General features: G+C 40.9%; 1 protein-coding gene across 3 annotated transcripts in view; it reads right to left on the reverse strand.

The window, feature by feature from the left end:
* Positions 1-23,024, reverse strand: part of LOC100561468 (protein SSUH2 homolog) — a 45,937-nt gene that overhangs the window by 5,478 nt on the left and 17,435 nt on the right. For 2 of the 3 annotated variants that reach the window (XM_062969749.1, XM_008119723.3), the window contains 9 exons: positions 22,715-22,816; positions 21,720-21,783; positions 19,423-19,552; positions 17,358-17,418; positions 12,200-12,324; positions 5,549-5,611; positions 3,408-3,496; positions 1,930-2,022; positions 198-303 (listed from right to left, as the gene is read on the reverse strand). In XM_062969749.1, coding sequence (XP_062825819.1) covers positions 198-303; positions 1,930-2,022; positions 3,408-3,496; positions 5,549-5,611; positions 12,200-12,324; positions 17,358-17,418; positions 19,423-19,552; positions 21,720-21,783; positions 22,715-22,816 — 833 coding nt within the window. The remainder of the gene's footprint in view (positions 1-197; positions 304-1,929; positions 2,023-3,407; positions 3,497-5,548; positions 5,612-12,199; positions 12,325-17,357; positions 17,419-19,422; positions 19,553-21,719; positions 21,784-22,714; positions 22,817-23,024) is intronic. The other variant, XM_062969750.1, reaches the window with a different exon arrangement.

Consider the following 23,024-nt stretch of genomic DNA (forward strand, 5'->3'; position numbering starts at 1 on the left):
TGCCGGTAGTGATATGGAAAAGATCGAATGCATCCAATTGCATAGAAAACGTGTCTCTGTCAATGCCCATCTACAAGCTAAATATGTATAGATGATAGTATTCATGGTATAGATGTTATCTTCCAAAATCTTTGTATATAAACAACACAAAACAAAACAAAACAAAAACACAGGTCATTAAGTTACAAGTGTACTACCGAAAAATTTTCATCACAAAGTATTTCTTCTCCAGTTGCTTCTTGTAAAAGGTATAGTGGGAGGCCAGATTCCTTATCTGCAACATGTTCTAAGATGTTGTTCTTCCTGGTGGGGGAAAACATATTTTTCTCATTTTAAGACACAGCTTTGTGCTTTAAACACTAAACAACACATATCAGCCCACTTAAAGGTAAAGGTAAAGGTTTTCCCCTGACATTAAGTCAAGTAATGTCTGACTCTGATGATTGGTACTCATCTCCATTTCTAAGCCAAAGATCCGGCGTTGTCCGTAGACACCTCCAAGATCATGCGGCCAGCATAACTGAATGGAGCGCTGTTACCTTCCTGCCGGAGTGGTAACTATTGATTGACTCATATTTGCATGTTTGACAGAAGCTAGGGCTAAAAACAGGAGCTCACCCCGCTCCCCAGATTCGAACCGACAACCTTTCATTAAGCAAGTTCAGCAGCTCAGTGGTTTAACCTGCTGCACCATTAGGAGCTCCATCAGCCCACTTAGATGACATATATATATATATATATATATATATATATATATATATATATATACACACACACACACACACACACACACACACACACACACACACACACAAAAGGAACCACTCATTTCAGTGAGACTTATTCACATATATTTGTGGTCTAAATTGTGAGGAAATCCTCTACTGGATGATAATGGCTGACATATTCTCAGTATGCCAGTATTTAAAGCTATCAGGAATGATCGCTTCTAATAATATGCCCAAATATATGATGAGTTACTTTGAAAGCACATTCTTGTTATAATGTAAGTGGGGAAAATATGTATGGCAGGGCACATCAAAAGTTGCATATCACCAGGAGGAGGAGTATGTTCAGCAGTGCTCTGGAACACACTGTTTTCCTTCATATGAACAACACACACAATGTTTATGTTCATATTCTTGTGAATCCAGAGTGCATACACTACCAGAGATTCTAAATACTGCATGTAAAACAGAGACTAACCATCTCTTCACATGGGCATTTTTGCCCCTTTTTGCCACTTTCTTGCGTGTCAACGACGGGACCTGCCATGTGCCATCACACGACACATGGCAGGCTTCATCCACATTCCTCCCAAAGTGGGGTGGAAGCATCCAAAGGTGCTTCCTCCTCCACTACAGGGAGGAAAGTGTCATTTGGGTAGCTCTGATGGCCCCAAACTTTCTTCCCCTTTTCCCCATATGATGTGGGAAAGGGTGGTGCAGCAACATGCATTGGTGCATGTTGCTGCCCTTTCTCTCATCTGGTAGGCACAGGGTGCCAACACACCCAGTCCCGTCCCCACCATGTGATGGGGAAGGAGAGAGGGCCTTCCATTTCGCCAGTGATTGCCAGTGGCCTGAAAGGGTCATATGAAGGGGTCCTAAGTGAGAAAATATGTAAAACTATGTCAGCTAGAGCAAGTCAATTTCCTCAGACTCATGACTGTTCTCATTTCTCTCGTCTTCATTTTCTCTGTTATTCTCTTATGTGCAACAAGATCCCTTTGCATATCAATCTTCCAGACTAACACCCTTGATTATGCATTCCTACAAGGAAAAGTGTGGGGTTGAAAGACCCTTGTTGTCTTTTCCACCTCTATTTTTTGATTCTACACCTATGTCTTGGAATTCTACCTTTAAATGCTGCAGCTCAGGTAACTGGACTAGAGAATTTTGATTCGCTTACTTCACTTTTTCAACTTACCAAGTGATTGTAAGTTCTGTATGAAATAGCAGGACACCAGTCCCATTGCAACGATAACACTTCAACCATCCATTGCTATGACAACTGAAGCAACTGCATATGTGGGGATATGAAAATAAATAATACCTTACATAAGTCCTAGAATGCACAGTCAGAATAATTCTTTAGCTTTTCAATCAGGGCTGTTAAAGATTTATGCAGGGATACATGCTATTTAATAACTTCTAATAATAAAAGGGACTCGGGGTGGCTCCCAAGGGGACCAAACACAAAATACAGCATAAAATACAACAGCAAAATGCATTTAAAACATATAAACATAGAAAACAAAACAATTTGAGTCTAAACAATTCTTTATTCTTGCTTCTTTGCCTATTAAGGAGGTCAGTATTATCCACCAACCCTTTTTAAAATCAAACTCCCCCCACAAGCCTAGCTTTTACCAACTGCAGCCTCCACCAACATGACTGATGAAAGAGAGTGGCAGAGAATTGTCCAGTGCCAACCTCACCCTTCAGAAAATGTAGGGTTGAAGAGCTGAGGAAAAACACATGGCATAGTTCCACCTTACAGAACTTTGTGCTACATCTCCCTGATCCAGGATCTCAGCCATAGTTTTACAGCTTTAGAGGACCATCTGTGAAACAGGAATATGAAACAGGAAAAGGCTTGGGACCAAAAGATGGCCATATTTTAAATGTTTCAGATTTAGAAATACTTGCATATACAGAATAAAAATGTATAAAGACGAGATGCAAGTCTAAACTCAAAATTCATTTATGTTATAGACTTTATACACATAGCCTGAAGATAATTTAATAAAAAGTATTAAAGTGTGCATGAAGCGAAGTTTGTGTGCATTAAACAATCAGAAATCAAAGATGCCACCTTATGAGCTATCCTTGGGGATACTTTTGGCATATTTTGGAATTTCAGATAAGGGATATAGTTTGACTGCTTTTAGAAAAGAGAAAAATGAAGACAGTGCTGAAAACATTGCATGTCATGTGAGACATGTGCTTTAATAAACACCAGAAAGATTTTGGCAGAAACTCAAAAAACATTGTCACCATGAGGCTGGGCACAGCATACCCTGGGTCTAGACAGCCCCTGATACAGTCTGACAGCACCTGACTCCTGCAGATGTAACAATCCTTTCCCAAATCCGAAGAATGTATACATTTCCTCTGCTGAAAGATTCTAGAAGCATCAATTCACCTTTGAAAAAATTACCAGGGGCTGCTGACTTATGACAACTCGATGATGAATCTGTCAAGAGGTCTCGTTGCAGAATTTGCTTTCGTTTACTCTGAGGCCAAGTGTGAAAAATTTCATGGGGGAGGGGGTTGAACTCCTACCCCCCTCCCCTTGGCTACAGCCCTGGGTCTAGGGGAACCAGGGGCAAAATATTGACTTCTGTCATAATACAACTCTACAAATGAAATTTTGGTTGGTAGCCTAGTCATCTATTCACTTACCAATTGTTTCCTGACCCTGAACACCACGAGCAGATACTATTGTCTTCCAGTGTATTGGTTCCACTCCCACCACACGCTGAACATTTTTTCTACATTTAAAGAAACAAAATATTATGTAAAGAAAAGTTTTTGTTCTATTTTATTTTATTTGTCTTAAAAAGTATTATTTCCACCACAAGACACAAACTAAAATTTCATATAGACAATAGTAGTCCTTTTATATCCACTGAAACTTGGCTCCAGGTTCAGACATGGATATCAAACTCTGTCCCATTATATACAATGCCACAGTAAAATTGGGTCCCTTATATAAATTGGTAAAATCAAGGTTTGCTTTTGGGATTTACAAAATATATATTTTTAGACTGAGAATGGAGGAAACCGTGGATACAGAATCTATGGATAAAGAAGGGTGACTTTACAATCTTACAAGAAACATTTTTGACTAAATACTGCAGTGGATTATAAAGGATCCCAGCCAAACAGCAGGACATTCTGCTGTCTAGCTGTCTAGCACTTGCTCCATATTGAAATATGCTCCATATTTCATTTCTAGATGTCAGTCTGCATGTCACAGCCAACGTAAGTGATTGGTCCTCATCAGGTTGTTTATGGGAAACATTTTTATATCTATAAATCTGCTAGTAGTTGAATTTTATCAGTGGCCCTTCTAACTTGCAAACCTAGATTGACTATCAGAAAGGATAGTGATATTTCCTCAGAGTCAGCATGGTGTAATTATTTAAGAGTTAGATTATAGCTCTGGAAACCAGGGTTTGAATCCCTGCTTAGCCATGGCAACCCAGTAAGTGACATTAGGCAAGTTTTATACTTTTAGCTTCAGAGGAAGGCTTGACAAACTCCTCTGAAGTAATCGTGCCAAGATAGATTCGCCTTAGGGTCTCCATAATTTGGAAGCAACTCGAAGGCACACAGCAACAAAATTAATATTTGCTATCCCATTGCTCATAAAAGGGTAGTTTCAGAAATATGATAATATCACATATCAAAATGTTAACTTGCCATAATGAAGGCATAATTACAAACATACATTTTAAATAAATTAGAGGCAAACATTTATATACAACCTCCAACTTCTATAACAGCTTTAATATGCTATAGGTTATAAAAAAATAGAAAAATGCATTAGTGGAAGCAAAAAAATAATGTTCTATAGATGAAGTTCTTCATCAAGATAGCACAAATGCACATAAGGAGACAACTAGCATTAAAATAACAGATGGTTTGGCATTTTACATCTTTGAATTAAAAACATGGTTTCAGCCAAAGCAGGAAATTAATATGTTTACCAGCTTCAGAATACGTCGAGTTTCAACATATTCACATAACATAGTTTATGAGCTTAGCTTATTCTGAAGCTGACAACCATAGCTTTTTTATTTGGAGAATCGGGTAAATTATGGTAAATTATGCTAGTTAAACATTTATCAAGGCAGGCCATGAAAGATAGAAGGATGGAAACTGGATGCAAAAAACAGCAGAAGGCTTTGATATTTCTTGAATTATTATCCATTGATATGAGAGGCCAAAATGGGCCCAATATTTGTTAATAATGCAAATGCCAATTTGCATAGAGGATAACCTGTCTCTAGCACATAAGCAGATCATCTATGACTATTTGAATTATGTCCAGGCAGAAAAACAGATCTAATTCAACTATTTCATTCTCTGTGGCATCAGCAGTTGATCCAATAGTTGCATTCCCACTCTGACATTGAAAACCATGGATGATCTTGGGAAAGTCATACTCTTTTAACATAAGAGAAAGGCAAAGGTATCCTCAGAATAATCTTGAATGTATATAATAATAATGACAACAACAACTATTTTTCAAATTGAATATTTTAAATATAAAATTGAATTCTAGAACTAACAGAATAATTAAGTAGAGAACATGGCTGCTGAAAAGGAACTGTTTGTTTTGTGGAAATTCCCATATCTGCTTCTCCAACTGTTTTTTAAAATGTGCATTTGTTCTTTTTTGTTTCTTTTTGACTGGGAATTAGGTCACTCTATATGATGTGGCTTTTTCATAAGAGCAATTTCGGTGCCCATTTTGTACTCCAATGAATACAGCAAAAAAAAAATGTGGATAATAATTCTGCAGTGTTTTGACAAACCTTGCCAGTGCCCTCACAAGACGGGCACTTAATTGCCCCACGTCCTTTGCAGTTTGGGCAGTTCTGAAATGAAAGGCAAAGAATTAGTCAGTCAATTGTAAAGTCAAAATGGTGAGAATTATTCAGATACAAACAGCAAACCATTACAAAATGAAGGGTTCTGTATTACTACCCCAATATTCATTATATCACATTTATGGCCCTTGATATGGAGATGCTTAATGCTTAATAGCAGAATAAACATCTCTCTAAACTAGTTGTTTAGCATTTGCTCATTCCACTCTATACAAAAACCTGATGGAGGCATGGAGCATCATTCAGAATAAGTAGCATGTGCTTACTTATTTCCCATTGAAATAAAAAGGTAGCACTTCAACAGAACATTTTATTTTATTTTTTGTTGCACATCAGCAGGTTTGACTTAGGTTGCACTAAGAAGTTAGCCTGGGGTTTTGCAGTCTACATAATGCTACCTAAAGTAGTATTACTGCCTGCTTTAAAGGAGACACACCGTGTGTAGAAGTAGCTTTCTTTGTTTTGCTGGGTGGCTACAAAATCTTTTTTTGCAGGGCAGGTTGCCCAATTTACTTGAAAGGCACTCAGCCTTTGTAAAGGGATAGAAGCAGCTCCTTGCCCAAAGCCCATGCTGTTTATTTTAAGCACCTCTGTTTATTGAAATATTATCTCACAGTTTCAAAGAGTAAAACCAATGTTCTGTGCCAAGATCCAGAAACAGAAAATGAAGACAAAGCAGTTGATATCAGGCTAGAGCAGGCATGGCAAACGTGGGCCCTCCAGGTGTTTGGGGCTTCAACTCCCACAATTCCTAACAGCCGGTGCTGTTAGGAATTGTGGGAGTTGGAGTCCAAAATACCCGGAGGGCCCACTTTTGCCCATGCCTGGGCTAGAGACTGTTTGTTTCAGAACATTTAAACTGACTGATTTCAAACAAGGGACAGTAACTTTGAGGATCTTCTTGGTTGTTTATGGTTCCATAATCTCCAGGTATGACAGTACAGTTACCTTTAAAAACATCATGGAAGGAAGTATCTTGTATCTCTTTGTGCAATGCTTTAACCCTAATTATTCAAGGGCACCCAGAGATTCCCAGGAGAAGTTTTTCCCCCTGGACACAGGAGAACAACCAAGAGCTATCCAAGTAGTCAGAACTGGAGAGAGAAGATGGCGCCGGGGGAGGACGGGCGTTTGCGGACTCCGCGTGGCTGCTGAAGAACTTGAGCCCCCCACTGCTGCTATTTACAACTGCTGCTATTTACAACTCTATTTACAACTCTATTTACAATTCTCCACTTCAAAGCCAAGACTAAGCCATAAGGTGACAGAGTTGCCTGGAGCGGTCTGCTGGTGTGTGAAGTGAGAAGAAAGTGGGGGAGAACGCCCGCCATTAAGAATACAGCTTCCAAAGAGACAAGCTGTAGGACCCGTCTGAGCGAAGTAAGACTCTTGAAGTAAGACTCTTGAATCCCTACCGGCTGCCAGGTTTTTTAGAATCTTTTTTTAAATAATCTTTTTAGAATTTTGTTGTCCATTGCCCATATTCTCACTGTGCCATCTTGGAGGTCGTCTGGACTATCACACTGCAGCTGGAGTTGTGGGGCTGCTGCTGCTGTGCTGGAGCCGCTTGGCTCTGCCCCCCTTCCACTGGCCCCCCCTTCTACTGCTTTTACTCACTGTGCTTGCTGGCGGCTGAGCAGCTGCTGGAGGAGCAGCTACTGGAGAAAGCAGACAGTGTTCTGTGACAAGGCTGTGTGTGCTGGTGGAGCAAGGACCCTGTGCTTGGTGAGATTCTAGTGGGGCAACTCGCCCTTATTTCGCGCTGCCCTATTGACATCTTTGTGACTGGACCAGCTCCTGTAGTATAATTCTATCACGGTGGAGGAAGGCAAGGCGAAGTTTCAGTTACCAAACTAGCTATGCACCAAGCACTTTACGAAGAGACTTACCGCCTACCAACACTGTAATTCTCAAACTGTTATTGTTGTGAAGTTCCTGCCATTGAGCTGCTGCCTGCTGACCACTTTAAAAACTTTAAAAACTAGATGCATACCAAGCACTCTAAGGGGACAGTGTGTCACTATTAAAGCACTTTCAGAGTACAGAAGCACTTTCCAATAGAATTGAACTACTGCACTTTATGAAGTAACTTGAATTGAACTGCCTACCTCTTATACCACATCAAGTATATATTATGATTACATCAAATATTTATTGCTGGACCCCCCCCCCCCTTTTTATTTGAATTAACACTATTGCACTTGAGTAGTTACAGCTATTGTTAACATCTGTTGTGATCAAGGTGTATTAGGAGCTAGGAGGTTAATTAAGGGGCAGGGAGGGCTAAGAGGAGGGCGGGAAGGGAAGGCAGTGGTTAAAATCTATTGGGCCAGTGCAATTAACAACCATGGATAAAAGCACTGGAGCACTCTCATAGGGGTTGGGGTAAAGTAACCATCATTGTAGCACTTTATGCTGAGTATACTACTGCTCCCAGTTAGAATACCAATATGTCCTTAAAGGAGATAGAAGTAGGAGACAGCGGTAATAAGATCCTCACGTGTGAAAGTGAGTCTACCATTATGGTAGACCATGTAGGGAGAGGGTATGTGTCTAGCAGCTGGGGGGCCCCCATCGAGGTGATCCAGGGGAGGGGGAGATACAGGAAAGGGAGGCATAATCTAATTCGGCCTAGGGTGAGCAACAGAGTGCTTGTAGATTTAAAACGGCCTCCTGACACAGTAAACTTGGGTGCCCAAGTTGGCGGGCCCTCCAATCTGAAGGTGGTGCTGCTGAACGCCAGGTCTGTCAATGTTAAAGCTGCAATCATCCAGGATCTTATCCTGGATGAGCAGGCAGACCTGGCGTGCATAACGGAGACCTGGTTGGATGAGGCTGGGGAGGCCAATCTCACCCAGCTTTGTCCACCAGGTTATGCCGTGCAGCATCAACCAAGATCTGGAGGGAGGGGAGGAGGGGTGCAGTGGTCTATAAGGAGTCCATCCCCCTGACCAGGTGCCCCATCCCGCAGTCTACCTTGTTTGAGTGTGCTCATCTGAGGGTAGGGGGCCGGGACAGTTCAGGGATTCTGCTAGTGTACCGACCACCCCGCTGCACTACAGTCTCCCTGCCTGAGCTAGCAGGGATGGTCTCTGGCCTGGCGCTGGAGTCCCAACGGCTCATTGTGCTGGGGGACTTCAATGTCCATGCTGAGACCACTCCTTCTGGTGCAGCTCAGGACTTCATGGCCGCCATGGCAACCATGGGGCTGTCCCAACTAGTATCTGGCCCTACCCACAGAGCAGGGCACACACTTGACTTGGTTTTCTGCTAGGGAGGGGAGGAAGGTGGCGGTGTGGAGGAGCTCACCATCGCTCCTTTGCCATGGACCGACCATCACCTGATCAGGTTTAGAATCACTGCGCCCCCCAACCTCCGCAGGGGTGGAGGACCCAAAATGGTCCGCCCTAGGAGGCTTATGGATCCGGATGGATTCCTGATGGCTCTTGGGGAATTTCCCGCCACCTTGGCTGGTGATCCTGTCGATGCTCTGGTCGCCCTCTGGAACAAGGAGGTGACTAGGGCAATAGACACCGCTCCGGAACATCCCCTCTCGAGTACCCGAGCTAAACCATCTCCTTGGTTCACTGAGGAGCTGGCAGCGATGAAGCGAAAGAGGGAACTAGAGGGTGTGTGGCGTTCGAAGCCGAGCGAGCCAAACCGAACACGGCTATGTCTCTATCTTAGGGCATATGCCGCGGCAATAGATGCTGCAAAGAATGTTTTCTTTGCAGCTAATATTGTGTCCGCAAAGAACCGTCCGGCGGAGCTGTTCCGAGTTGTCAGAGGTTTGTTATATCCCGCCCCCCAAGACGGGATCCCTGACAACTCGGCAGCCCGCTGTGAAGCATTTGCTCAGTTCTTTGCGGACAAAGTCGCTTTGATCCGTTCTAGCTTTGACACCATATTAACGGCAGTCTCCGAGGATGTAGCAAGAGCACCTGCTTGTCCCATTTTGATGGATTTGTTTCAATTGGTTCAGCCTGAGGACGTGGACAAGGTGCTTGGAGAGGTGAGGGCTACCACATGCATCCTAGACCCCTGCCCATCCTGGCTGATAAAGGAAGCCAGAGGGGGGTTGGCCGAGTGGGTGAAGGTGGTGGTGAATGCCTCCCTTCAGGAAGGCATTTTTCCAGCGAGCCTCAAATTGGCTGTGATCAAACCGCTGTTGAAGAAGCCATCACTGGACCCCACTCAATTGGAGAACTTTCGGCCTATTTCCAATCTCCCCTTTTTGGGCAAGGTCATGGAACGTGTGGTGGCCGCACAACTCCAGGCATTCTTGGTTGACACTGATTTTCTAGATCCGGTGCAGTCTGGCTTCAGGCCGGGGCATGGTACCGAGACAGCCTTGGTCGCCTTAGTCGATGATCTACGCCAGGAACTGGACAGGGGGAGTGTGTCCCTGCTGGTTCTGCTGGACCTCTCAGCGGCCTTCGATACCGTCGATCACGGTATCCTTCTGGGGCGCCTTGCCGGGATGGGTCTCGGAGGTACTGTTCTGCAGTGGCTCCGGTCCTTCCTGGAGGGTCGGTCCCAGATGGTGTCCTTGGGGGACACCTGCTCGGCCCCACAACCATTGATTTGTGGGGTCCCGCAGGGGTCAGTACTGTCCCCCATGTTGTTCAACATATACATGAAGCCGTTGGGAGAGATCATCCGGAGTTTTGGGGTGCGGTGTCATCTGTACACAGATGATGTCCAGCTCTGTCACTCCTTCCCACCTGTCACTAAGGAGGCTGTCCAGGTCCTGAACCGGTGTCTGGCCGCTGTGTCGGACTGGATGAGGGCTAACAAATTGAAATTGAATCCAGACAAGACAGAGGTCCTCCTGGTCAGTCGTAAGGCTGAACAGGGAATAGGGTTACAGCCTGTGTTGGACGGGGTCACACTCCCCCTGAAGACACAGGTTCGCAGTCTGGGGGTTCTCCTGGACTCATCACTGAGCCTGGAGCCTCAGGTCTCAGCGGTGGCCAGGGGAGCCTTTGCACAACTCAGACTTGTGCGCCAGCTGCGCCCGTTCCTTGGGAGGTCTGACTTGGCCACGGTGGTCCACCCTCTGGTTACAGCTCGTTTGGACTACTGCAACGCTCTCTACGTGGGGTTGCCTCTGAAGACGGCCCGGAAGCTCCAACTAGTACAACGGGCGGCAGCCAGACTAATAACTGGGGCGGCTTACAGGGAGCGTACCACCCCCTTGTTAAGCCAGCTCCACTGGCTGCCGATATGCTACCGAGCCCAATTCAAAGTGCTGGTTTTGACCTATAAAGCCCTAAACGGTTCTGGCCCAATCTACTTGTCCGAACGTATCTCCTCCTATGAGCCAGGAAGATCCCTGAGGTCATCTGGAGAGGCCCTGCTCTCAGTCCCGCCTGCCTCACAGGCGCGGCTGGTGGGAACGAGGGACAGGGCCTTCTCGGTGGTGGCTCCCCGGCTATGGAACACCCTCCCCAGAGATATACGGCAAGCCCCAACCCTTTTGAGTTTTAGAAAAGCCTTAAAAACATGGCTTTGTGCCCAGGCTTTTAATGAATAAATTATAAAGACGACCCAGATTGTTATATGGATAAAGTTGGAGGATATTGGACGAACGGATTTTAAACACGTTTTATGTTTTATATTTTATACTGTATTTAATTGGTTGTATTTTTTATATGTTGTTGTTTTTAATGATGTATCGGCATCGAATTGTTGCCAATTGTACGCCGCCCTGAGTCCCTCCGGGTGAGAAGGGCGGGATAGAAATATTTGAAATAAATAAATAAATAAATGTCTTTGGACAACCAAAAGTGGACAAGCATTTTCTCCTCTTGTCTATGAGATGACAGCTCCTTCTTCCACTCTACCCCTGTTCACAAGGACAGCTCTGAAATGGACCCCATGGTCCTCTATCAGTGACCAAGCAAGCAAAATTAAGCCCAGACACAAATAATGATAATAAATAATAAATTCAACTGTGCAGATGCACCCATGGCTACACTCTCTGCGAGTAATATTCTATTTTCATCATTGTTGGCCGTGAGACAAAAACACTGAATATTTGAAGCCTCACTTTCAGTTTCGATAACAGGAGCAACTAATAGCAAGGAACCAAACTTGGACAGTACAGTGCTCTTAAGAATAATCTCTCTTTCATAGACTCCTTAATCTGGGTTCACAAATCTATCAGTTCTGTTTTCATTGCATTTCTAAGTGCCTCATTAGCATTCTCCTTGCACTCAGGTACTGTGTTGGGGCTCTTTCCCACTACACAGTTATAACATTTATGCTAATTAATTGCTGTAGCTGTATGCTATAGAATTGCAAGGTTTTTAATTTGATGAGGTGATAGAGTTTTTTGGCACAGAGTACTAAATGCTTAATGAAACTACAAATCTCATGATTCCAGAGGATGGAGCAATGGCAGTTAAAGTGGTATCAATGCGTTATAATCAGTAGACTTAAAAAAACTGACCTTTGCCCACCCAATGACTTGAAGAACTTTACTGGTGGAAATGATGAAGAGCAAATGACTTCAAACCTCTTTTAAAGTCCTGAGCAGAACATGAGCTGTTTCGTATTTGGTTTTGTTTTTACCTCTACTGAATAAGAGTGTGGTATTGGGAGACTCATTTCACAGTCTATAAACAGAGGAGGTGGATCCACTATAATTTCCCACGGAGCAGGTGGTGGTGCAACAGCTGAAGAGTCAACAAATCCACCTAGAAAAAAATAGATGTACTTCAAGTTAACTTGCAGGGGAACACATGTTCACAAAGTACTCATAATTGTCTATTTTCTTTTTCAAAATAGGCAGATGTTTCTGAATTTATGTTGTCAAAGGCTTTCATGGCCAGAATCACTTAGTTGCTGCAGGTTTTCCAAGTTATATGGCCATGTTCGAGAAGCATTATCTCCTGATGTTTTGCCTACATCTATGGCAGGCATCTTCACAATCTCTGAGGATGCCTGCCATAGATGTGGGCAAAACTCAGGAGAGAATGCTTCTCGAACATAGCCGTACAGCCCAGAAAACTCACAGCAACCCAGTTTCCAAATGTCTTCGACCACAGTATAGGTTGTGTATTCCTTATACAAAATGCTTGAGACCCAAGTGTTTCATATTTTGGAATTTTATTTTTTTATTATTATTACTTTAGAATACAAATTGTATTTACGAGTAGAGAAGAGTGGATATACAACAAGCACCAAGCTTGGATTCTACCATTTCATAGAGCCTGAGTCTTTCTCCTGCCTCATTTCTTGTGTTGTGTATGAAATGTGAGGCTGGAAAAAAGACTTAAGGATTTGAGAGATGAATGAGGAAGAGCACCATAACTGCCGCTTTGAAGGTAGATGAGGTCAGCTGGTGCAAAATGTTTAAGGTACTGGAGACTTTTAGAGTTCAGGTTTCTGGATACGAAAGACTCAATCTGTATTAGTTTTACCTCAGTCATAGGTTCTAGTTAAATTGCTTTCCATAGAGCAATAAAAATGAAAATTACCACTGCTTTTTCCCCTGAGAAATTCTACAACACATAAGATTATTTTTACAACTTATGTTAGTTACTATGCTGTTACTAACTTTAGATGGAAACTATCAAACCCTACATCGTATAATGCACTGAGTGGGGCTCCATGGATGAACTGGGACAGAAGCGACCAAGGATGCTTCTTCTGCCCTATAGGTTGGCTCCACAGATATTAAGAATCAACCCAATCCTGTGTGGGCAGAGAATGGGCCCTTTCCCTACCCAACTTAATGTTTTTGGTGCTTTTATTCCTTTTAGAACAAGAAGAGAGAGTATGGAACAAAACCACTAGCAATGGGAGGGAGAAAAGAGGATACACATAGCTGCCCTTTTCGCCAAAGTCCATCTCAGCTAGGACACACTACCTGACTTTGAATCATTATATTGCATTTTTAATGTTGGTGCTGTTAGCGGTACATAGAAAAGCAGGATATACATTGAAACAATAAAGAAACTGCTCTATTCAGAAGCCTAAGTGGGTTTTGTTTCATTCTGTTTTTCAGTACCATTTCTCCCCCTTCTTTGCCCTATTTGCGGGAGCAAAGTCTGAATATAATTCCCATGCTATGGGAAATGTACAATGAGATTAATTTCCAAAGGTGTGTGTTGTTTCTTACAATAAGAAAAACAACATATCCTGTGGCACCTTAAGGAGCCTGCAGTTTGTTGCTTCCTTAGAATTGCGTGGCACAGAACAATTTTTCATATGCATGACCTGCAATATGAAATAATTCACTCCCTTCCATGGAGGATATGAACATTTTTTTCCATTCCTGAGAGGAAGGATGACCTATTCTCTTACACTCTGAAATGAATGGAAACAAATTTCATTGTACCTAGTTCTATATGAGGAAGTATAAATCCTGTCGGCAGCTGTTCACAAGCTCACAGCTGCTCCTATTACTGCTACTGGGGACAAGCCATTCTCCTTTCTCAATTGGAATACATGTAACAATTTGTTAGCTCTACTTAATTGCATTTTGCCGTAACTTACAAGTCCTTCAAGGACATCAAGATAAGGTATACAAAACAACTTTGAAAAAGATTTACAGACAAATTTGGAAAAGTTACTTTGTTGATTTCCAGTTCCTAAATCCTTGAGTCAATACAGTTGTTAGTCATGCTGACTGGAAAAATTCAAGGACTAGATATCAAAAAAAAAAAAAAAAAGGGGGGGGGGAGGCAACTTTGCAAAGTTGCAGTTAAGAAATTAAATGATATTGATCAAAATTAGTGATCACAGTATATAGTACTATGATTCCACTTCTACTGCCATGGTTTCTTCCTATGGTACCCTGAAATTGGTGGTTTAATATTGAGAATTTGGAATATAGGCATCTAAAATTCTGAACCAGAATGCCGCAGATTGGTAGGATTCTATAGGATGGACTAGGATGGCAGTTAAATCATGGTGCTATAACTATTGAAAGGACCCAAGTCTCTTCATTTCAACACTCCAATCACTGCATCATTCTTGATTTGGTACATAGAAGGGTTTTGATTTTGTGTACCTTCAAGTTGATTCTGATTTATGGTGACCTTATCATAGAATAGAATAGAACAGAATAGAATAGCTTTATTTGTCATTGTGCTGTTACCCAACGAAGTTACATGCTTTACCCCACACACACCACAAAACAATATACCCATCCCTCCACATCCCCACCATAGAGTTCTCTTGACAAAATTCATTAACAGTGGTTTGCCTTCTTCTTAGGTTGAGAGAGTATGATTTGCCCATGATCATCTTGTGGGCTTCTGTGGCTGAGCAGGCCCCATCTACACTCCACATAATGCAGTTTGAAACTGCATTATATGGTCTGTATAGGCTAATATAATGCAGTTAAAATGCATTATGAGTCTACACTGAGGCCAAAGACTTATGACCTCATCAGACAAGCAAAATTGCCCGTCCTATGAATACTTGGACCTCTCTTCAGGCACTGAGCCAACCGGATCTATCACATGACATCTATCTATGGCGGGGCCCCGTGCCTGAAGTGTGGTCCAAGTTTTACAAGAGGCACGCCAGCAACATGGGAAGCCAAGAGGTGATGCTTCTTCCCCCCCCCCCCCCCATAGGATAAAGTGAAGGATGATACAGGGCAATATATATATATATATATATATATATATATATATATATATATAAAAGAGTGATGGCATCACGGCAATTCACAAAACAACAAAAGTACAGGCCCCCCAACCTCAAAATTTGACAACACAACCCATCATCCACGCCTCAAGGTTGATACAACAAAAAGAAAAGAAAAATAAAGTCCTAATTAGAGGGAGAGCAATAAAGTTTTTTATCCAATTGCTGCCAGTTTAGAGGGCTAATCTCTGCCCACTTGGTTGCCTAGCAACCAAGGGACAGCCAGGTTTCAGTTAGGGGACAGGCAGATTTAGGCCTCACTTAGGCTTCTTCCACAGATTATCTAATTTGCACTGGATTATATGGCAGTGTAGACTCAAGGCCCTTCAACACAGTTATATAACCCATTTATAATCTTATATTATCTGCTTTGCACTGGATTATCTTGACTCCACACTGCCATATAATCCATTTCAGTGTGCATTTTATACAGCTGTGAAGAAGGAGCCTCAGATAATCCAGTTCTGAGCAGATAATATAAGATTATCAATAAACAGTAGTCTCACTTATCCAACGTAAACAGGCCGGCAGGATAAGTGAATATGTTGGATAATAAGAAGGGATTCAGGAAAAGCCAATTAAACATCAAATTAGGTAATCGTTATACAAATTAAGCACCAAAACATCATATTATACAACAAATTTGACAGAAAAAGTAGTTCCATGCGCAGTAATGCTATGTAGTATTTACAGTAGAGTCTCACTTATCCAACACTCGCTTATCCAATGTTCTGGATTATCCAACGCATTTTTGTAGTCAATGCTTTCAATATATCGTGATATTTTGGTGCTAAATTCATAAATACAGTAATTACTATATAGCATTACTGTGTACTGAACTACTTTTTCTGACAAATTTGTTGTCTAACATGATGTTTTGGTGCTTAATTTGTAAAATCATAACTTAATTTGATGTTTAATAGGGTTATCCTTAATTCCTCATTATCCAACATATTCGCTTATCCAACGTTCTGCCGGCCCGTTTATGTTGGATAAGTGAGACTCTACTGTACTGTATTTACAAATTTACCACTAAAATATCATAATGAATTTAAAACACTGACTACAAAAACATTGATTATGAAAAGGCAGACTGCGTTGGATAATCCAGAGCATTGTATAAGCGAATGTTGGATAAGTGAGATTCTTCTTTAATATGAAATAATTACTGGGATAGAATAATGCAGAACAACATAATCTCTAAAACCAGGACAGTAAATAAACAGGGGAATTCCACACAGGAAACAATCAGGGCCAGCTAACACCTCCCAACAAAGTATTCCCATCATCAAAGTCTGGCAAATCCTGTTTTCTCAGGGCCACAGACAGTAGAAGCACATAAAATATCGCAAACAACACCACTCTGAAAACAAGGGAATTCCAGACAGGAAACAATCAGGGCCAGCTAACACCTCCCAACAAAAAATTCACTCAGGGAGGAAACAGCCATGCTTTAAAGCTGCAAGGCCATTACATCCTAATCATTTTTCCTAATTGCAGCATTCATACTTGCCTCCAACAAACAAAAAAAACGAATCAGAAATATTGTATATTCACAACCTTTAGGAAATAATATCCCCTGATGGCGCAGCGTGTTAAAGCGCTGAGCTGCTGAACTTCTGGACTGAAAGGCCACAGGTTTGAATTGGGGGAGTGGAGAGAGCCCCCACTGTTAGCCCCAGCTTCTGCCAACCCAGAAGTTCGAAAACATGCAAATGTGAGTGCATCAATAGGTACTGCTCCGGTGGGAAGGTAACGCCGCTCCATGCAGTCATCCCACATGACCTTGGAGGAGTCTACGGACAACGCCGGCTCTTCGGCTTAGAAATGGAGATGAGCACCAACCTCCAGAGTAAGACACGACTGGACTTAATGTCTGGGGAAAACCTTTACCCTTGACCTTAACTACCACCAATTCCTCAATACTTTATTTCCCATACCACCATACTTCGCCACAGCAACGCGTGGCCGGGCACAGCTAGTATATATATATATGATATAAAAATAACATTTTCTCTAAGATAAGAAGGCCTGAATAACTTGTTTTTTTTTTTCACACACAACTCACCATTATAAAACCCACTGGCTACATATGTCTCTCTTGTTTCAGTAAAAGTTTCCAGACGATACTGAAAGAAAAAATGTAAAAATAAAACATAACTTACATAAAACAGAAGTGATTCTTTGAAACATCAGACCAAAGACAACTTAAAGCTGATGGGAACCCAGTAAGCAGGACATTAGTATCTTCCTGCTTATATTCCTAACAGTTGCTATAGAGCAGGAGTTTGACTCTGACAATGGATGAATATGTCATGCACATGACTAATAACCATCAGGAGCCCTATTCTCCATGAGCTTATCTAATCCCCTTATCAAGCTCTTCCAAGATCCTGGCCCTAACATCTTGAGGTCACAAAATCCAGAGTTTATATATGTGATGTCTGAAGAAGGACTTCCTTTCGTTTGTCCAGGACTTCCTCTACTCCAGCTTCAATGGATGACCCACAATGCTACTTGTTTCTCCTCACCATGCATAATTTTAAAGACTGATGATGTACCTTGCTTGCAGTTTTGTCAGTCTATACAGCTTAAAATTTATTTATTTATTTTTAATATAATGTTTAATTGATAAATTTTATTTTTCTTGTGTAAATGAAAGAAAAAAGAGAAGAAAAAAATGAAAGAAAAAACATATCTAAAAAATAAAACAAAATGTTAACAATACCTTATACAGCCATCTAATGCAAATCATATACAAACTGTTAATGACTGTAAAATTATAATTCATCAAACCCCTACCCCTCTTACCTCATACCCGTGAATCCATCACTCAAGACCTCCGGCACTACTCAATGTAGATCTCATATCTAACAAGTGTCTATCCTTATTTTTTACCTTAATAATTCCCTTTGTGACTACTTTCAAATCTTTGTCTTCCTTTCCAGGTAGCCAAATGCCAGCCTCCATTTATTTACAAATTCTTTACTATTTCCTCCTCTAATACCATTTGGTAGCTTGGCCATTTGGATATACTCTAGTACTTTCTCTCCCCACTCTTTAATATTTAACTCTATTTCCCCCTTCCAAGGGGAAGAATAATATCCAATCATGAACGAAGCTATGGCGGAATGAAGCTATGGCCATTTGTTAGGATCCCTGATCATAATTCGTAATTGCAATACAGCAGCAATAATTTAGAAAAGGAGCTCAATATCTGTCTGTCTGTCTATTTCCTGTCCCTATCTCAAAGAAAAACTATTATACCTAAACCCAGTTACATCTATCACTCAGATGGATTTCAGTTGTACATTTACTTCAGTACTAGCCTTGAGCTTAACATTACCGGCAGTCCCCAAATTATAAACATCCAACTTAGAAATGACTCCTAGTTAAGAATGAGGGTGAGACAACAGGAAGGAAAGTGTTATCATGGTGAAAAGGTGTCTCCACTGAAGCTTTGTCATCAGAGCTTTCCACAACAAGTCATTTTTTTTCAAAATCCAATAATCACAGGGACAGAAAGTGAAATCTCCTGAAGAGGGGCACAGAAAGCAAAACAAACACCACAGGGGTTTTAATCTTTCCCTATGCTCTCCAAAGCAGATGTTTGTGCGTGCGTGTGTGTGTGTGTGTGTGTGTGGAGTTACACTTAAAATGTACCTGTTCTGATTCAACTTAAGAACAAACCTACAGAATCAACCTTGTTCATAACTTGGGGATGGCCTGTATTTTAAATAACACACTAAAGTATAGTTGAACATTAGGTTTATCCACAATCCCTTATTACAAGGAATTTTCTTATTTAGAGACCCAGAAACCTTACAGAGTTGGCAGTCAGCACTTCTTAAAAATAGAAATAGAACAATGGCTTGCTGTGTGTTGTATGTCATGTAGTTTTAACACATGGACAACATTTCAAATTTACAGAGAAACACATGGCTAAATGGCTGTTTCCTGATTGGCAATCCTACATAACATGAATTTCAACAATTCCTTGGTACTATTTGAAAGCCTGGCAACCCTACTGAGTATCAGTATTGTCAGAGCCTAGGCCCCTGGTCCCTATGGTCTACTCTGTCTGCCAATTAACAATTTATTTGTTGACTTTTAAAAGGTTCTTTCCTACATACTCTGTACGTGTTGAGAGGAGTGAGATTCCGGACTTTCATATGCTTTGCAGGGGCAGTCCTATAGCAACACTTGCGAGAGGCATACTGAAGAAAGGCTTCTTTAATGTCTTGCTCAGAAGCTGAGAGGCTGCTGGAAAAGGAAATTGTGACATATTTCATCAGTAGCTACAGTAATTATTGAAGATCATGTTCTAATATTTAGAACATTTAAGCTGTTTCATGAAGGAATACAATTTTTCTCACATTTCCTTCTTAGGGAGAAAAAAATGAACATAGCCAATAGTCAGCATTCTCAGGCCATAGCCAGAAAAAATTTCACATGGGGGAGATTGAAACATTTTTAGTGAATCATGAAGATAGTTCCAAAATGTAAAATAATTTAGAAATCAGGCTCCATCGATAAACTTTAGTGGACATTCAAGACAGATAAATTTCAGTGGACACTCTTGGGAATTTGGTTAATCAGTTAAAATTCATGAGTAAACCAGTTTTTTTAACCTGAAAATTTGGGGGGGGGGGGTTGAACCCCTACACCACCACCACCACCACCCGGTTGCCCTAGCTACAGCCCTGAGCATTTTTAACCAGGTCAGCAGTTAAAGATTGTATCACACTTATTTGGAAAACACAGTCTGTGCCTGAATACTACTCCAAGTGTTGGTCTTTGTTAGAATTCAACCACACACTATTCAAGTCTGCAGTCCTCAATAAGAAGCAACTGATAATCTTAGGCTAGGGTGAGAGAATCCTGAATGTCTGTTGATGTATCTTTCTCCTCCCATCCTAATTGATGTAGAATGGCATTTCTTTAGGATGCATGTCCTTTTGCTTTAAGACCTCATGGTCACACTTCTTTTTCACTTTTTTCCTTCGGATCTCTCTCTATTCTGTGTAACTTGAGAAAATATAATATTTAGAGGTTTTTTCCTTTTGTTTGAACCTTAGAAATAATGGAGTTAGAGAGAAGCTTAGTGTCATTTAATGCAGTGATTCATGTATCACTCCATGGACTTCCTCCCAAAACTGATCATATTGTAATATTGTAGCTAAAATACCAATATGTTCTGGTATCCAAAACCCCTGCGTAACCTGCATCCTGAAATCATGTTCATGTATCTGTGCACATATGTACTTTGTTTGCCTGTTCATTCTCCTGGTGACCTTTAGGAAAAAAGGAAGCCAAAACACTGTTGTTTTCCTCAGCTTTTAATCTATTATTATTCTGCTGTTTCTGGGTTTTGTTTTAACTATGCCATTGTACTTTTGTCTGTTAAAACACTACTTCAAACTGCTCTCATGTTTTTAAGATACTAAATTTAGCCTCCTTATAAACTAGGATGTTAAATAAACATGAAAGACATTTTCCAAAAATCTAATTAAGTTAAAAGCATATCCACTTCAAAGTGAACTGTTCAATCACATATAATATACACTATACCATAGAATATTTAAGTAATTGTAGAAAAACAGTTGGTAGAAATGGTGCCATACATATGTATACTTCTTCACATGGATTTTATATTATGTTTTTGTTGTTTTCATGCAATAGCGAAAGACACATCCATCAAACATTGCATAAAAATATTAAAGGCATAGAGTCACATTAAGGAAACGAGTAGGCAACAATTTTGGTATATGTGAAATAAATAGCACCAATGAAATGAAACATACATACACCCTTCCCCACAAATATTTTCCATTGAAAATAAGAGCCAGTAGTCTTTGGAATCCCTTTCAGTTCAGCTGAATGCACAGAGATCCTGTAATTCCGAATGTTGCTTTAGCGGGTGTACCGAAGTCAAAATTTTCCCAGACACTGCCACATATGTGGAAAAATTCAATGCCATTGCATGTTTAATAAATATACCCATATCCCCATATCCTATTTAGATTCCCATACATTCAGTTTACAGAACATATTTTCAGTGATTCAGAGAAAGCATATTAGGTATTCCATGTAAGAGTTAACTAAACATGAGAAGAGGGAGGTGTTGTAGTCATCCAACCCCCATTTATTTATTTACAGCATTTATATTCTGCCCTTCTCACCCCGAAGGGGACTCAGGGCGGATCACATTACACATATAGGCAAACATTCAATGCCTTTTAACATAGAACAAAGACAAACAAACATAGGCTTTCTCCTCTCATACTTAGTTAAATTCCACTTAGAATACCTGGATAGGGCTATGGGGGTCAGATCAGTTGACAATTTAACATAATGTTTAGCTATGACAAGATCACCCTGCCCAACTAGATGAACAAAAAATAATACAGAATTAAAGAAAATATCTTACTTCAGATCTCTTAGATGTGGAGGGATTTCACCATGTTCTTCACTAGACAGTAGATTGAGTGAACCTGAATTGTAAGAAAAAACAAAATGTATGACACTTGTATATCACTTACCTTTATCAAGAGGATGAGCTTAGGGCACTGCATATCATCCAGTTATGAAATGTTTGCATATACTGAATATCTGTGTATTGAACACTGTGATATAACTTGGCATAGAAATCAATTGGTGATGAGTAGGCCAAAGGGGTAAGTAAAGGCAAGATCATAATTTCAAATCCTTGGGACAAAGGGAGATAGGGTGGTTGTGTATTGGGGGCATAGCCAAGCAATTGAAAAATTTCTCTTTGATTTTTTTTCTCTTTCGAGTAGGTTTGGATCATTCTCTCATGATAGGCCTTAGAGGATTTTTGCTGATGGCCTACTTGACCACATCTTTCATATACTTCAACTGTCCCAATTTGGCAGAGGCAAACCCAATTAATCCACAGTTTATTCCAATTTCTCATCAGCTTTCCTCACTACCCCTCCCTTTTCTTCAGCTTACTTCAGTTGCAGCCAACTGAGTTCCAAGTACAAAAGTAGGAGAGGAGAAGAAGAGACAGAATTGCATTTCCACTGTGCCAGTTCCCACCCCTTTAAAAAAAACAAATCTTTTAAAATAGCAACCTGTTGTTTTTTAAAAAATAAATAAATAAAAACTATTTTTTCAGCTGCAGAGTTGTCCTGACCTCACTGCACCAGGTAAGTCCCAAGACTATAGCATGATCTGGGGTTACCTATGAGCTTTGCCTGTCCAGTAGGTTTTGCATGATGTTGTGCAGTGAAAACCTCCAGGTAATAAAGTCCTCAATTTAACAAAAAAAATAATTCACATTTAGACAAAAAAAATATTCACTTGTATTTGTGTGATCTTTCACCCATTTCACTCAAAGTCTAGGTCTGGGTGTGTGTGTGTGTGTGTGTTTGTGTGTGTGTAAAGCATAGAATCACCTACCAGAATCTTCTGAATTTTTCTTTTCGTCTGCAGGTATTTCTTCCATCAGCTCATAAGGGGGTGCAGAGGCTCCCTCAAAGGGAGAGGAATGCCCAGGTGTACCTACAACACAAAAAGACGTTTAAATGAACAGCTGTTTTAAAATGGAATTTTCTGGAATTTTCAAGCTTTGTGTATGCTATTCATTACGATGGGTACATTAGGAATATGCTTTGACACTTGAATACACTGCCTCAAAGTATGATGGAGCCTCCTTCTTTGGGAGTTTTTAAAAGGATTTCCCATTTCTTGGTATTTACCTCACATTTTT

This window comes from Anolis carolinensis, chromosome 2 (assembly GCF_035594765.1).
Source record: "Anolis carolinensis isolate JA03-04 chromosome 2, rAnoCar3.1.pri, whole genome shotgun sequence".
NCBI classification, from domain to species: domain Eukaryota; kingdom Metazoa; phylum Chordata; class Lepidosauria; order Squamata; family Dactyloidae; genus Anolis; species Anolis carolinensis.